This window comes from Cherax quadricarinatus, chromosome 95 (genome assembly GCF_038502225.1).
Source record: "Cherax quadricarinatus isolate ZL_2023a chromosome 95, ASM3850222v1, whole genome shotgun sequence".
NCBI classification, from domain to species: domain Eukaryota; kingdom Metazoa; phylum Arthropoda; class Malacostraca; order Decapoda; family Parastacidae; genus Cherax; species Cherax quadricarinatus.
Genome location: NC_091386.1, coordinates 3,475,109 through 3,491,524, shown reverse-complemented (window position 1 = coordinate 3,491,524; position 16,416 = coordinate 3,475,109). Strand labels below are relative to the sequence as shown.

Genomic DNA, 16,416 nt, shown 5'->3' with positions numbered 1-16,416 from the left:
TGATGCTGGCTGCACCAGTTCAAAGTAGACACAACAGCCCAGATGATCATTAAGTAGCTAAAGAAATTTGATTGTTTAACATTTCTTTGTCAGGATAATTAAATATTAACCATTTAGAATTCTTTTTATTGTCTTTTGTGTGCACCATTTATAAGTCACCAGGCTGTCAAGATTTGGTGTCAGCACAAAGCAAGGTAGTCACAAAAACAAAGAAACACTGCTGATTTAGTATTAAATCTTTCATTTAAGTGACAACAAAAGCTTGGGGATATTACGCTATCACTTTATTACACGTGGAATGTATTTTAGTAATTACACTACAGCATCTCGCTTGTAATCATTTTTCCTGTCTTAGGAAGACTGGACTTGAAGTCAAAAATTAAGCCACAGAATAAAAAAAAAAAAAAAAGTCATACTGAAGGACTCTTGTGGTACTAATATATACAACACTTGCACAGAAATAAAAGGTTTTCAGCAAAACTAAGTATAGTCTAATGCAATGGATGGAATAAATTATATAGGTTAACATGACAATGTATCACAGGTTCTGTGAAAATCAGATGTCAAAACATCATTCCATAAAATAGAAATGTATATATTTTCTGGAATATTGTGTTGATACCATAAAATAATTCCCACTAGTCACCAGTTTTTCTATCACCATTAAACTAATGTGATAATCACATTTTCAGTCCCACTTTTAACATGAAATTTGGGAATGCACTTAAGAAAATGTCATTAAATTATACATTAATAATCATATGTACTGAGGTGAGATTAAAAAAAAAATTAACATCTCCATAACAGTTTATCAGAGACAGTCCAGGCATAACTTAGTTTCTTGAACATATGATCTAATAAATATATTCACAAAACTAATTATAAGAAAAACGAGTAAAATTATATTAACAGTATATATACACAAAAACCATTGTGAAAACAAAATTTATGGAGTTTACATAAATATTTGTCGGTACAAATGTGGAAAGACTCCGACCTTTATTCTGGACCATTTCATCTAATTTATTAATCAACGTTGCAGAAGCATTAATACATAACATTGTTTTGCAAATTAAACTGTTAGCACATTAATATTATACAGTTGACATGTGTTTATAGTTTTTTAACCATGAAGAGAATTGAGGTGCACAGAAGAATGTATGGGGACTCTAAACCTGGTTCATACATGTAGCCGGCCAACCACTCAGTCACAGCTGCCAAGTGGTTACACCATCGAGACTGCTATATGTACTGACTAGTTTGAGCCCCTCTCCATTCTGATTTTTTCTCTCTATATAAAGTATTATCACATCGTGCTAAAACTCAATCTAAAGCAATACATCATAATAAAAGTGTCCTCTGCTCCTTTGTCTTTTCTTTATTACTGTTGCCAAGTGTTAGTATAGTAAACTCTATCACAACAAGAAATGTGATAGAAAAAATGCAACCAAAATTTTGTACCTCACTAAAAATCTTGATATTACATTCTGTAAAATGGAAATCAGGTTACATGCAAATTTGAATACTATGCACTGGAATTTTTTACATGTTTTGAGCCACTGCCACCCACACTGTTTATCAAAAGATTTCTTCTTCGCTTCTTTTTTATTATAATTATCAAAAGATTTTATTTTCATCTCAGCATCACTAACATGGCATGTTAGCAATGCTAGAGGTGAATGTCTGACAGTATTGAAGAAAGTGGAAATTTTAGATATGCTTTAAGCTGGTGATGCATACTGCTGACACTTTTATTCTGAGAAAATCAACTATTTGTACAATTAGAGACAATAAAAACTTGTGGTTTGCTGGGAAGAATAACACAACTAAGTACCACATGTTACTGAACGTGTCAATTAAATACAAAGAAGCCTCATTAAGTCGTGAATAATAAGGCACAAAGCCCTGTGTGAGAGAAGGAAGAATCTTAGCAACAGTGTAGGATGATTTGAAAAATTTTTTCAAACCCCATTCAGCTTAATAACCTTAAGTTTAGTTAAACTGTAGTAACTTTTACTTAGATCGATATTTGGAGGTGTCTAGAATATAATATTATTTTTTTATGTGATTTACAATTTACACAATGCTATATATTTCTGAAGGTGCAAATTTTCAAGAACATAACCCATGTGTTATGAGAGAGTTTACTACATATCATTTTCAAAGCTCATAAATTATATCTTGTGTGAGCACATTTTCAACATGTGCACGTCACTTGGGCTTAAAAATTCACTTCAGACTTACACGACTTAATATTAGGATTACATTTAGCACCACTAAAATTCTTGGTTCACTGTGTTATCAGTGACCAGGATAATTGTCTGGACTGACTGATTGTTGCAGTGTCTTCAGGTTGCATCAGCTCATACATTATTGCAAAAAAATATATCTCAGACACAGGTGCAATGTACAAGAAATTTATTTGCCTTCAAATTTACAATAGAATTAGAGTTTAATAATTAATATCCTATAAGAATATACTAAAAGTGCTAAACACAAAACTTATTCCATTCAAGCGCTTTGCACAGAAGTGCTGTATTCCAACGAGAGATTCAAAAGTACTAATTCTTTATGAAATATACTAGTACGTATGACTGCTCACATGTAAAAATGGTCTACTTTATAAATGAGATTTCTATCATGGAAAATATTTTCCCTGAATTAAAGAGGTACAACTCCATAGCGCACACATCACATGATCAGGCAAAAAGCTTTTGGACACGAGATATACAAATAAATTCTACTTAAAATTCCACAATACAGTAGTAAATTATTCAATAGAGTATTTATATAAAACTATTTCACTTCTGTTATTTGGGTCCCTTGTAACTGAACATAAATCTCTTATTATCCCAGATAATATAATTTCATATTTTTTTTTTCACATTTCAAAACGTGAATTATAAAGTTTACTTGTCACAAATTTCAATACCTGAGTTCTTGGCTACTCAAGCTCTAACCTGACCTGGGAAACTTCCTCAGTGCAAGAATAATGCTTGCAGCATTTATAAATTATAAAAACTCCATATAATACTACTGTACTGCAGTAATAAAGCAACATTACAGGAGGTCCACAATATACAAATGAGTTTCAGTCCTGTTTTTCAACTTACAAACAAGTTGTTTGTACTGTATGTGAGGTTCAAGACCTGTGTGTGCCATCCAGTGCAAAGAATGGTTCATACTGCAGCTCAATGCTTGTAACTTGAGGGACCACCTGTATTAAATACATAGCCAAAACAATGATCTTACAGTAAGAAAATACATGTTTGTAGATGAATGGTTCAGAGAACCAACATGTTGATAAATTACACATGTGCAACTCTTGATGGACTGAACACATCGACTCAAGGTTGAGGGACTGATTACCTCAAGTTTCTCCTACATATGGACTGATGAAGCCACTGTGTGGCGAAACGTTTCCTCAATAAAGATACCCAAGAGTTGCACATGTGTCTAATTTATCAAGAAAATACATATTATTTGCAATAATAATTAGTTGACATTCTCAATGTAAATCAACACAGAGGTAAGTGATTCCTGTTAATATATAATGGAGCCTCTACTGTTTGCACATGTATACAGATTTACGAGAAATTAAATGTTACATTCAACTTAAAAACAGTACTATAGTACAAAGGATGGTTATGTATAATATAAATTTATTCAGATGTATAGATCTTTAGAGCATTTGTAACCTATATTCAAGTACAGTAGCCACAATATAGAGGTGGTAATGGCAGACAGTAAAGGTTCCTCTGTTGTACAAGTGTTCCAGTACACAGCTAACTTGCTCTAACTCATGGTTAATATACTAACAAATTTAAGAAATATGATTGGCACCATAACTAAAGCTTTTCAGAATTCCCTTCAAGTGGCAAACAGCCATGTGAAGGTCCTATAAAAGTACTTTTGTGTATCTAACTTTCAAGGTATTCAATGAAGGAGTGAATGTATAGAATATAACAAATATAAATTGATATTCTACCAATGGAATGTCATAACAATAGTCTCTCAAATCTACAAACATTCATAAGAAGTCTACAGAAAGATTACTAAAGGAATTATCCATCACAATCAGACTTCTCCTATTTTTCAAATCTACTAATGACCCTACTCATAGGAATCATTATGCCCATATATTTGTAAATAAAAGACAACAATATCATAGCACCAGAAACAATTCACAAAAATAGAAATAGGAGGTCTAGCCACAGAGGACAGTTACCCTCAGAACCAGTGACAGTAATTCAGTATAGTTATATTATTTACACAGGCTTGTAGAGGGGAGTGAATATGGTTGAGGAAATGCTCACAGACATTATCCAATTAGTACAGCCAGACCTCTGTATTCACTACATCCTTGAGTTGTTTGTGATACTTTCTCTCAGTTCTGGTTGCTAATAACTTTTCGTACTTCCTCTTACAGGCTATCATATCAACTTTCAAGACTTGGATTTCACTTTTCAGCTTAAGTGATTGTTAAGCAAGTGTGGTGGGCTCATATTTATTTAGTAAACATTAACATAGGGTATTAAAGCAAATGCCTTTAGAGAATGTTATAATAATAAAAATATTTAGATGGTAGAGGGATGTAGGTAAGAAAAGCAGAACCAAATCCCACAGTATACCCAATCAAACACCCTGGCTGCCCATTTCCTCCTCTCACACCCTTACTGACTTCTCTCTGCTTCCCTTCCTCACACCCAGGCAAGCGCCTGTCTACCTGCTTCACTCATTTGATAGATTTATTACTATGGGGGACACCCTGCACAGCTACTGCAATAAATTCCATCACTCATCCACACCCTCCTTTGGTATTTGTTGCATACTCTTTCCTATGCTTAAAATCTCTAAGGCCATGAATCCAGAGGTCTGGCTGTATTACATTTTAAAAATTAACCAATTAAAAACTTATATACAATTATTTTATTGATTGTAATGTCCGCCTGCTATGTACTTTCAATTAAAACCAGAAAAATCATAACTGTTACACAACTAAGTTAAAAATATCTTAACATTTGTAAATAAACTATGTAATTTTTTAAACCCACAGATTAAGCACTACAAAACTACTTACACTCAGAAAGTAAAGCTTACTGTATAACAATAAACATTTAATAAAACACATCATTCCCAAAACATTTCTGTTTATTGGGACAGTATTAATTTGAGGGCAGTGTGTGGACCCACACACCCAGATAAGTAATTAAACATTGTAATAAACTTATAGCACAGAGGACCTATACATACAGGGACCTCATAACATGGTTTCTAGACACATCCTGAACTTGTACGTGACTCACCCTGCTTCATAGTAAGAAATTATTCTGAAGATATCAAGGCAGAGAACAGTTTTGTCCCCTCCTTAAGAGCACATCAAGCTGGTCAAGCAAAATGCAATAACCATTTACAAAGTTACTGAAAAGCAAATGGTGACCATACTTTCCCATTACAGAAAACAAAGTTTTATAATTGTGACTGTTGCCTTTTTATTAATAAAATGGCACCATAATGGCACATACTAACTTGATAATTTGGCACATTATCTTATCTATATATATAAAAAATCATAACAATTGGCCTACTAAAATGTTTATAATTAACCCTCTATACCTTAGTTCATCATTACATATATATAAACTAGTCGATTCATCATACATACATGCACTTTCCTACAACTCAAATACTTGTTTGATCTATAAGACATGTCCATATTTATATTCCAGAAAGGCTGTGTTGGGCTGGCTACAATAATATTAATACTATTGGCATTATATAAATTTTGATAAAAAGGTTTTGACCGGCAACATTTTTCTCATAAATTGGTCTTTAGGAGAGACCAATTTTATACACCAGTGGTTTAAGCAGAGTAGCCTTGAAGCCTCAATACAATACTAGAACCAAAATTAAGTGTTTGAATTTGCAAATTCAGCAGTATCTTTAGAAAAATGCTGTGTGTAGAACAGATTCACATTTATAGACTATGGTTTCCTCTAAATAGCCCTGCCTAGAGCAAAACAGATATACCTTTGCTTAGAGCACACGAGAGATAGCCCTTCTTACAGTAAAACAGATAATAGCTCTGCTTACAGCCCTTCTCAGAGCAAAACGAAGTCTATGAAAAGTCTTTGCTCTACAAGATATATTTCTACGATACTTGTCGACAAATCACATTTCAACAGTCCCTTGACAACCCTCATTTAGAACAGAGATTGAAACGACAATGGCAGACGCTTTCTAACACAATAAGTTGTATTATATCTGGTCACATTTATAACTTAAATCAAACCTATGGGCATTCTGGCTGTAATTACATAATCCTGAACTTTCTTGATTTCAGAAATTTTTAAGTAATCAAAGCACCACTATACTTAGGCACTATAACACAGATTGCTCTGGCATCATTAACATCAACTACCACAAAGTGAAAATTATGTTTAATCATTGTTGATACTCTTAAATAGTCACACAGTACTTTGTCAGGAAAAGACTATTACCTGAGAACTAGTAAGCATAGCTACCACAAAAGCACGATTAACATAAAAAAAACACTTGTACTTGTCATCAGCCAACACTTAGTTCAGCATTTAGAAGATGTTTTGCCCTTCACTCTGCCTTTAAATGAAGTGTAAAAAAAGACTCGGTGTACCGATTAAAATAATTATTCGTTTATACATACGTCAACCCATCCTCATTTTACACTGTTTTCTTATATGTATTTATGTCAGTTTCTGAATGTAAGCAGGACTTGTGTGCCACAAACTTATAATAACCATACCATTTTTTTTTTCACATTATAGGGTAGGTTACATTCAATAAGTCCATTTAATATATATTTAACCCCAAATGCATAAGTTTTGGCTAGACAGCAACTGAGTGGAGGATGTGAATGTGTTTCTTTTTTTTTGGGGGGGGGGGATCATCTTACCTCAGTTGGGAGATGGGCACTGTTGAAAAAATATATATATATTTTTTTTTTTAACAAATCGGCCGTCTCCCACTGAGGCAGGGTGACCCAAAAAGAAAATACTTTCATTATCATTCAACACTTTCACCTCACTCACACATAATCACTGTTTTTGCAGAGGTGCTCAGAACACAACAGTTTAGAAGCATATACTACGTATAAAGATACATAACATATCCCTCCAAACTGCCAATATCCTGAACCCCTCCTTTAGAGTGCAGGCATTGCACTTCCCATTTCCAGGACTCAAGTCCGGCTATACAAAAATAGCCGGTTTCCCTGAATCCCTTCACTAAATATTACCCTGCTCACACTCCAACAGATCATCAGGTCCCAAATACCATTCACTCCTATCGAACACGCTCATGCACGCCTGCTGGAAGTCCAAGCCCCTCGCCCACAAAACCTCCCTTACCCCTTCCTTCCAACCTTTTCGAGGTTGAGGTTTTTCAAACCTATCAACTACACAAGGGTTAAGGCTATACAAAACCTATTCACCACCAGTCAAGAAAACTTATACTATACCTAAATAGGGCTTAGATTCTCAGTGTATATACACTGAGAGGTAAACAGCTCTCAAGTGTGGGAGGATGCGATGACAATGTACAATTTGTTGAAAACACAATACTCTTAACAAGGGCACAACTTAAGTGGTGGTTAACACATACTGCTTGTGTTCAAAATGATGCACGCACCAGCCCACAGGTCATTCACTCATACGTGTTTCATGTCGCATGCGTGTACATCTATTTATCAAGAGGTATATAGTAGTAAGTCTTCTCTCTATACATGAAAATGGACAAGACAGATAAACTTGTGTGAGGTAATGCAAGATATCAAACTTTTTAGGTACCCTATTACAATTAATTTTTGATATCTTCTGGTGATCACTGACAGGATTACCACAATTACTGACAGTGTCTTGTAGTGATCACAGGATATTACCACAGTTATTGACAGTGTCTTATAATGATCAAAGGGATGATCACCACAATTACTGGCAATGTCTTGAAGTGATCACAGGCAGAATTACCACAATTGTTGATGGTGTCTTGTAGTGATCACAGGATATTACCACAATTATTGATGGTGTCTTGTAGTGATCACAGGATATTACCACAATTATTGATGGTGTCTTGTAGTGATCACAGGATATTACCACAATTATTGATGGTGTCTTGTAGTGATCACAGGATATTACCACAATTATTGATGGTGTCTTGTAGTGATCACAGGATATTACCACAATTATTGATGGTGTCTTGTAGTGATCACAGGATATTACCACAATTATTGATGGTGTCTTGTAGTGATCACAGGATATTACCACAATTATTGATGGTGTCTTGTAGTGATCACAGGATATTACCACAATTATTGATGGTGTCTTGTAGTGATCACAGGATATTACCACAATTATTGATGGTGTCTTGTAGTGATCACAGGATATTACCACTGCAGCAAATAGCCAGTTAATGAAACTAATTTCAGATTAAGAATTAATAGTAAGAAATGTGTTTCAGTGAATCTACAGACTTAATAGTGTACGAAGTTATTATGACATTTCTTCTTGTTGAAGAGCTTTCATTTTCATAATAATAACTTCTAATATTCTAAATGCTAACAAAGACATATCTCATGCAGTGCCAGTTAAATAAGTATTTACAAAATTTCTCTCTTATAAAGAATACTCGTAAAGGGTATATGGATTTAAGAATGCAAATATTTTCTCATTAGCATATGACCTGGGTTTCTTGAAAAGTAGTAGTAGTAGTCTTGGTATATGATGAGTTGAAGTGGTCCATGATGGACTGCGACATCATCATAAGGTTACCCCAAGTACAAGTTTTTGGTAAACTGTTCCAGTCATGAGATTGTCTTGTTATTCTTCACTGAAGAGTTGTGTTGGAACAGATTTAGGGCCCACCTTTCTGGATATAACAAAATACTGGAGACATCTAGCACATTACTTGGATGCCCTCCTCCACACTCACAGCCATTGCAATCAGCACTTTCCTACTAGACTGTCTAGCAGAAAACATGAGCCCTAAATTTACTCCAGTAGAACTATTCAGCTCCACTATCACCTGAAGTCATCATGTACTACTACTATTACTACAATTAACCTTCCTGACACCTCACCTTACCCTTTTTATATATCTTTTGTGTCCATGCTCTGTAGTGTTTATATTGATTTGACAAAGCTCATGATGAGCAAACTGTAGCCACAATGTCTTAATAGTAGCATGTCTATTTACCTAACAGATTGTCAGTAGTCGTACCCATAATTAATCAACTGGCTTTATTAGGCAGTTTAGTGGTATTTACAAGGACTCGGAACCTCTGATGTTTTGAGGATATCCTAGACAATAATTAAGTCACAACTGAGATTATCTTCAATTTGTAGGTTGTGAGTTATTCCAGCCTTGGTACGGTGATTGAATCATGTTTAACACTGCATGTTATATCAACTTTCATAGACACCAAAGGTGACCAGAAGTCAAAAATTTGACACTTACCAGACAAGTGTCTGCACCTGTGAGACGTAACTTAAAAAGTAGACATTTATATATTTTTTCTTTGCACATGACCAATATTCTATCCAGGCCTCTATAAGTTTTAGTACAAACCCGACTGTAATAACAAATAAATACGGTATAATTTAACTTGTACATCTTCTATACAAAAAACTTAATTAATAATAACACTCAAAATAATTTAAGGTATAATAACCAAACATTCATATGAATTTCTTCCCACAGCCATTCTTTACATAAAATATTTTGTACAGAACTGTGGATAATAAATCTATTTTATTTTTGTGTACTCTTAAATATGTTGTGGGTTATGTAAAATGAACTCTTCTGTGTGATTAGCATGAACCACTTTATACCTCCAGAGTTTACCTCTCAGTTTAGTTTTTCTGAGATACTTACTGAGCCGTGGCTGCTGCAGGTGGTGGAGCAGACACAGGTGTACTGGAGGCAAGAGTTGAGTACTCTGTGCTCCTTAGTAGAGGTGCAACTGGAGGGCCTAAGCTCATCTGTATTAGTGAGGATGCTCCTTCCACCTCTGGGTGACACTGTACTACATGAACCTGTTGATACAAGAGGAGGTAGCTTTGAGGTCTGGTCAAGGACTGGACTGCAAAGGCGTTGATCCCCAGGTACAGTGGACCCCCGGTTAACGATATTTTTTCACTCCATAAGTATGTTCAGGTGCCAGTACTGACCGAATTTATTCCCATAAGGAATATTGTGAAGTAGATTAGTCCATTTCAGACCCCCAAACATACACGTACCAACGCACTTACATAATTGGTCGCATTCGGAGGTAATCGTTATGCGGGGGTTCACTGTATACTCCATGTGTGTGCTGCAACCACTAGAAGTTTTAAAAGCTATTTGATAAAATAAATAAGGGACACCATGAACTTAGCACTGCTCCTGTAGCTACAAATAATCATAAAATAAGTCCAGTAATTACATATAAGTAATGCCTGCACTCTGAAGGAAAGGTGGGGATTCTACAGTCAGAGTAATCTGATTGTCATGTCAGCACACTTTGGGATAGACACTGACTAACCCGTAAACGGTCCAAGCAGATCTACGTTCACATGTGTAGTGCTACAAAAGTAGATCTAAGTTTTTTTTACACATTTTCAAATGTAGAAAAACAAAAAGAAGATCTACTTTTTTTACATACTTTCAAATGTTGAAAAAACGTATATATACGTTTGGACCGTTTACTGGTTAAGTGAATGTGTTTTCTTCTCTGGGTCGCTCTGCCTTGGTGGAAGATGGCCAGTCTTATAAAAGAGTAATCACAAATAACGTCTTTTTTTGAACATGTTGGTTATTTTCCACTAAGGCGGGGAACCCAAAGAAAGAAATACAAGTCCCTTTAAATTCTTGCAAAAAAGTTTTTTAATCTACCATTTTCAATAATGCTGGAATAATAAAAATTACTGCAAATCCAGCTGCATACATTCCATGAGCTCTCGCCTTTACAAGAGAACATAACTAAATTGAAAGAAACAAGAGTTCTAAGTGAGCTTTCCCACTATTAATGCAGACTCACTCCTACTACATCACCTGTCAACCCTCCATTGTTTCAGCAGACTCCCATCCCTCAACACTGCCTCACTCTCACCTCTTGTTTGTAGCAGTGAATGATGATAATAAATTCTCTTTGAAATAAAATGTAGCCTTTCTCACATCCAGTGAATAAGGTTAAAGTCTGACCAAAATGCCTTCCATTTGGAAAGTGTTATTAGTAAGTCATTTGTTACAGTCAACTATACCCTCACTGTTTGCTATTACTACGGTAAATAATCTTGGTAAACTTAACATGCTATGTATCCACACTATAAATTAATCTAGCCTTTTATTCTGCACAAAATATATTCTTACACATTTGCTCTATATTTTTTCTTCTTTCAACAAACCGGCCGTATCCCACCGAGGCGGGGTGGCCCAAAAAGAAAAATGAAAGTCTCTCGTTTTAAATTTAGTAATTTATACAGGAGAAGGGGTTACTAGCCCCTTGCTCCTGACATTTTAGTCGCCTCTTATAACACGCATAGCTTACAGAGGAAGATTTCTCTTCCACTTCCCCATGGAGATGAGAGGAAATAAACAAGAACTAGAAAGAAAATAGAAGAAAACCCACAGGGGTGTGTATATATATGCTTGTACATGTATGTGTAGTGACCTAAGTAGAAGTAGCAAGACGTACCTGAAACCTTGCGCATTTATGAGATAGAAAAAAGGACACCAGCAATCCTACCATCATGTTAAACAAGTACAGGCTTTCATTTTACACTCACCTGGCAAGATGGTAGTACCTCCCTGGGTGGTTGCTGTCTACCAACCTACTACCTAGAATTTGCTCTATATCTTAAGAACTAATTGCAATTTATTACTAAATTATTATTCTTTACACACTCAGTGTTCAGTCTTAAGATTTATTCCCCTGCCTCAACCCAGCTATAAGATATGTTACCACAACAGTCCACTAGCACACAGGTATGTATTTACTAACAGAATATAATAGAGTAAAATATTGATTTTTGTAATCTACCACTCTTTACCTGTCTAGACTTAAGCAGTCATTACGTATTAGGTTAAGTCTGCCCAAAATGCCTCGGCATGACAGTGGCTTTCTTTGTACCAATCAAGTTATGAAATGTAAACACATATATTGTAACCTTTGCAAAGAAATTATTTTTTCCTATTATTATCAGATGAACAGGGGCAATAGGTGTAAGAAAACTAACACCCAAGTACCTATTTACTGCTAGTTAATTATGTGTAGCAAATATTATTTTGGGTATGACTAACTCGACCACTAAGCTACTTGCTACTATTAATTATTTATACACTTAATTACCACAGAAACTGGAATAATAAATTTTCCTTGAAGGCCTTACTTTCTTGTTTCCATACAAGTAAAGCAAGTTAACTACCATATGAATGTATATTCTGACTACACAACACAGCATCTCGCTTGCTTACTCACCTGCTTTTGGGATGCTGTATAGAAGCCCAGGCCACACATGGAGCAGACATTGCGACTACGTGCAATATGACTTTGTGTTTTCTTGTGTCGATTCAGGTCACTTTGAGTAACACCGTTGTAGTTGCAAACATCACAGCTGTAGAGTTTTATACCTGAAACAATATTGTTATTAATATGTGACACCCATGAATGAGAGGTAATCAGGTGTGATCCAAGAAGTAGCTCCGAGCCCTTCACTAGCAACAACACACTCACCATCATTCATGCAATAGCTGTTTTGCCATAAATGTGCAAATATTGCATTTCAATGACCATGTAAATGCAACAATGTATGAAAGAGAAAAAGATGATGAAAAATAAAATTGCAGTAAACCTCTGGAATAACAACACAACTAAGGCAGAGACTGTACAAGTGCTGTTAAATCAGAATAATGTTAAAAAAGGTACTTAGGTACTGTACACAATTTATAGATTTTTTTTTTTTTCCGACAAGTCGGCCGTCTCCCACCTAGGCAGGGTGACCCAAAAAAGAAAGAAAATCCCCAAAAAGAAAATACTTTCATCATCATTCAACACTTTCACCACACTCGCACATTATCACTGCTTTTGCAGAGGTGCTCAGAATACAACAGTTTAGAAGCATATACATATAAAGATACACAACATATCCCTCCAAACTGCCAATATCCCAAACCCCTCCTTTAAGATATAATGCAATAAACATTCAAGATAAAGGAGTTAAAAGTACAATTTACTCAGTGGATTTTTTCCTTTATTTTAAAGTGCATCATATCAAGGTCTATGATATCGTAATAATGCGATTGCAAACAAACCACAGAAATGGTGGGGTAGAGTTCACCACAGCCAGTTCAGCAGATTCGTCTGTAAAAACTTGCATTTGTGGTCACAGTGGTGCCCCATGCTACCCTCCCTATAGTGTATAAATATACCTAGTTGCATGAATCTTTTTGTATTAAAGTTGGTAGAATTACTGACAATATGTTAAGTAAACGAGCAAGAGGCTAGTAACCCCTTCTCCTGTGCACATAACTAAAGTTAAAAAGAGAAACTTTTGTTTTTCTTTTTTGGCCACCCTGCCTTGGTGGGATATAGCCGGTGCATTGAAAGAAGATGTTAAGTAAAAGGACAAAAGTACAACTAATGTGACATTTTATTGTGGCAACGTTTCGCTCTCCAGGAGCTTTGTCAAGCTGATACATAACAGCTTGACAAAGCTCCTGGAAAGTGAAACTTTGCCACAATCAAATGTCACATTAGTTGCACTTGTGTCCTTTTACTTAACAATCTTATTGTAGCTGCTGGCCCAGTGCTTTATGTACTGGCCTAGAGTTTTAGAACTCACGTGCCTTAGGCTCAAACCCCACCCGTTCTATGGTTTATACTGTGCTTCTCTGCACAGGCTTCAAATTTTTCAGTGTTTGGGTACAGTAACTAGGGCTAGGTTCTTGGAACAACTGGCATATGCAGGTGCCCTAGGTTCCTAGGATGACAAGTTGTAAGACCCATTCCCAGCATCACGGAATGGCTAACTTCCAAAACCCTCAGTAGTAGAGCCGCACCAGTGTTAAACAGAGAGAGTGATGACAACTCGAGAGAGAAAGGCAAACCATACCATGGGCGGGGACAGAACTCGTGGTCAGAGTCATAAAACTCCAGACAGATGCATTAGCCACTGGGCCAGATGGATACAATAAGATTCATCCAACTAGGTATATTTATACTCCATAGGGAGGTTAGCATAGGCACCACTGTGACTACAAATGCAAGTTTTTACAGACGAATCTCCCGCCAGCGTGGCCGCTTGGTTAACTGTACGTACCTTCATGTCTCATCTTGTGCACCTTCAGTTGACTGTTAGTTCTTGCAGAGTAGTCACAGTATTCACAGTTGTAGGGCCGCAGATCTGTAACATGAAAGTTCATTAATTTCCACAAACTATCATTATCTGTCAAGAATGGTACATAATACCAACAAAGATGAAGAATTAGATATGTGTAACATCTGGGTACCTTAATGTCTACAAATAAAGATACCCAGATGTTGCACATGTTTAATTCTTCATCATCTGGCAAACATATGCACCTCTCCTGTAGCAATGGTCTTAAAAACTAGCATAAAACATGAAGTTCTGATCTTTCCCAAAAGTAAAACTTTCATTCCTCCTCTTGTCCCCAAAGGAGACTCCTGTCCCCAAAGGAGACTCCTGTCCCCAAAGGAGACTCCTGTCCCCAAAGGAGACTCCTGTCCCCAAAGGAGACTCCTGTCCCCAAAGGAGACTCCTGTCCCCAAAGGAGACTCCTGTCCCCAAAGGGGACTTCTGTCCCCAAAGGAGACTCCTGTCCCCAAAGGAGACTCCTGTCCCCAAAGGAGACTCCTGTCCCCAAAGGGGACTTCTGTCCCCAAAGGAGACTCCTGTCCCCAAAGGAGACTCCTGTCCCCAAAGGAGACTCCTGTCCCCAAAGGAGACTCCTGTCCCCAAAGGGGACTTCTGTCCCCAAAGGAGACTCCTGTCCCCAAAGGAGACTCCTGTCCCCAAAGGGGACTTCTGTCCCCAAAGGAGACTCCTGTCCCCAAAGGAGACTCCTGTCCCCAAAGGAGACTCCTGTCCCCAAAGGGGACTCCTGTCTCCTCCTATTTTCTGAAACTCTGCATCAGAAATGGGAAACAGTCAGCTCTTTTATAAAGCCTCTCTATGTAGCAATTTTTTGGGGGAAAATGAAATAAAAAATATTGTATCCACAGTTGAATAGCAAGTAAAAGACCTTCATAATACAGTGGATCCCAGACTTACAATCACCTCCCAACTTGAACAATTATGTAAGTAAGTGTATTTTTGTAAGTACTTCTGTAAGTGTATTTTTGGGGGTCTGAAACTATCTAATCTAATTTATGATATTCCTTATGGGAGCAAATTCATTCGGTAACGCCACCCGAACAGCCTTCTAGAATGAATTAATATTGTAAGTCGGGGTCCACTGTTTGTGCTATTCAATTTTGGATATCTCTCTCAATTGCATTTGCAAAAAAATTACACTATATAGAATAGTTTTATTAGAGAACTTATATTAAAATTTAATCACAAAAGTACAAATGCAATCAAATACACGATTCTTGATAAATTAACATTTCTTGTTCATTATCTTTCAAATGGGGTGCCTTGATGCCAACCAAGGGCTCTTGAACTAAGGAAATGGAGCTACCATTACCTTTTGTATCAAACCTGATTACCTTCCATTTTCCAGGCACTAAGTTTAACTTTTCCATTTGAATTTTTTTTTTTTCAACACGTCAGTCGTCTCCTACTGAGGCAGGGTGACCCAAAAAGAAAATACTTTCATCATCATTCAACACTTTCACCTCACTCATACACAATCACTGTCTTTGCAGAGGCGCCCAGATATGACAGTTCAGAAGTCTCTCCAAACTGCCAATATCCCAAACTTCTCCTTTAATTAAAGTGCAGGCATTGTACTTCCCATTTCCAGGACTCAAGTCCAGCTCACTGGTTTTCCTGAATCCCTTCACAAAATATTACCCTCCTCACGCTCTAACATCTCGTTTCACTAATTACTACTCACATAGGTAACCGAAGCAAGGACATACCTTCGTGAAAGTCAAGATGACGGTTCATATCAGAAGTACTGCCGAAGAGTTTGTGGCAGTACGGACACTCGAAGAAGGTACGACCAATGTCGTCTGTGATGGGCATCAAGGCTTTGTCCCGGTCTATGGGCTCTTGCACAATATTCAATCTGCACAAAAATATAGTATACTTGTAAGTCTGAGTAAACACTGTTGATGTGGTGCTTTAGAACCTGTACACAAGTTGGACTGATTATTATTATAATAATAATAGTATACTTGTATCTATATGCTGGGATAACATGAGGCATTTCAAAATTCAT

The 16,416-nt window shown here is 36.4% G+C and overlaps 1 protein-coding gene across 5 annotated transcripts in view; it reads right to left on the bottom strand.

Annotated features, from left to right (window-relative positions):
• Nucleotides 1-110: 110 nt before the first annotated feature.
• The window catches only part of LOC128703900 (zinc finger protein 433-like), a 118,955-nt gene continuing 102,649 nt past the window's right edge, over nt 111-16,416 (bottom strand). For all 5 annotated transcript variants that reach the window (XM_070104883.1, XM_070104884.1, XM_070104886.1 and 2 more), the window contains 4 exons: nt 16,115-16,263; nt 14,331-14,414; nt 12,491-12,642; nt 111-10,067 (listed from right to left, as the gene is read on the bottom strand). In XM_070104883.1, coding sequence (XP_069960984.1) covers nt 9,903-10,067; nt 12,491-12,642; nt 14,331-14,414; nt 16,115-16,263 — 550 coding nt within the window. In that variant the 3' untranslated portion in view covers nt 111-9,902. The remainder of the gene's footprint in view (nt 10,068-12,490; nt 12,643-14,330; nt 14,415-16,114; nt 16,264-16,416) is intronic.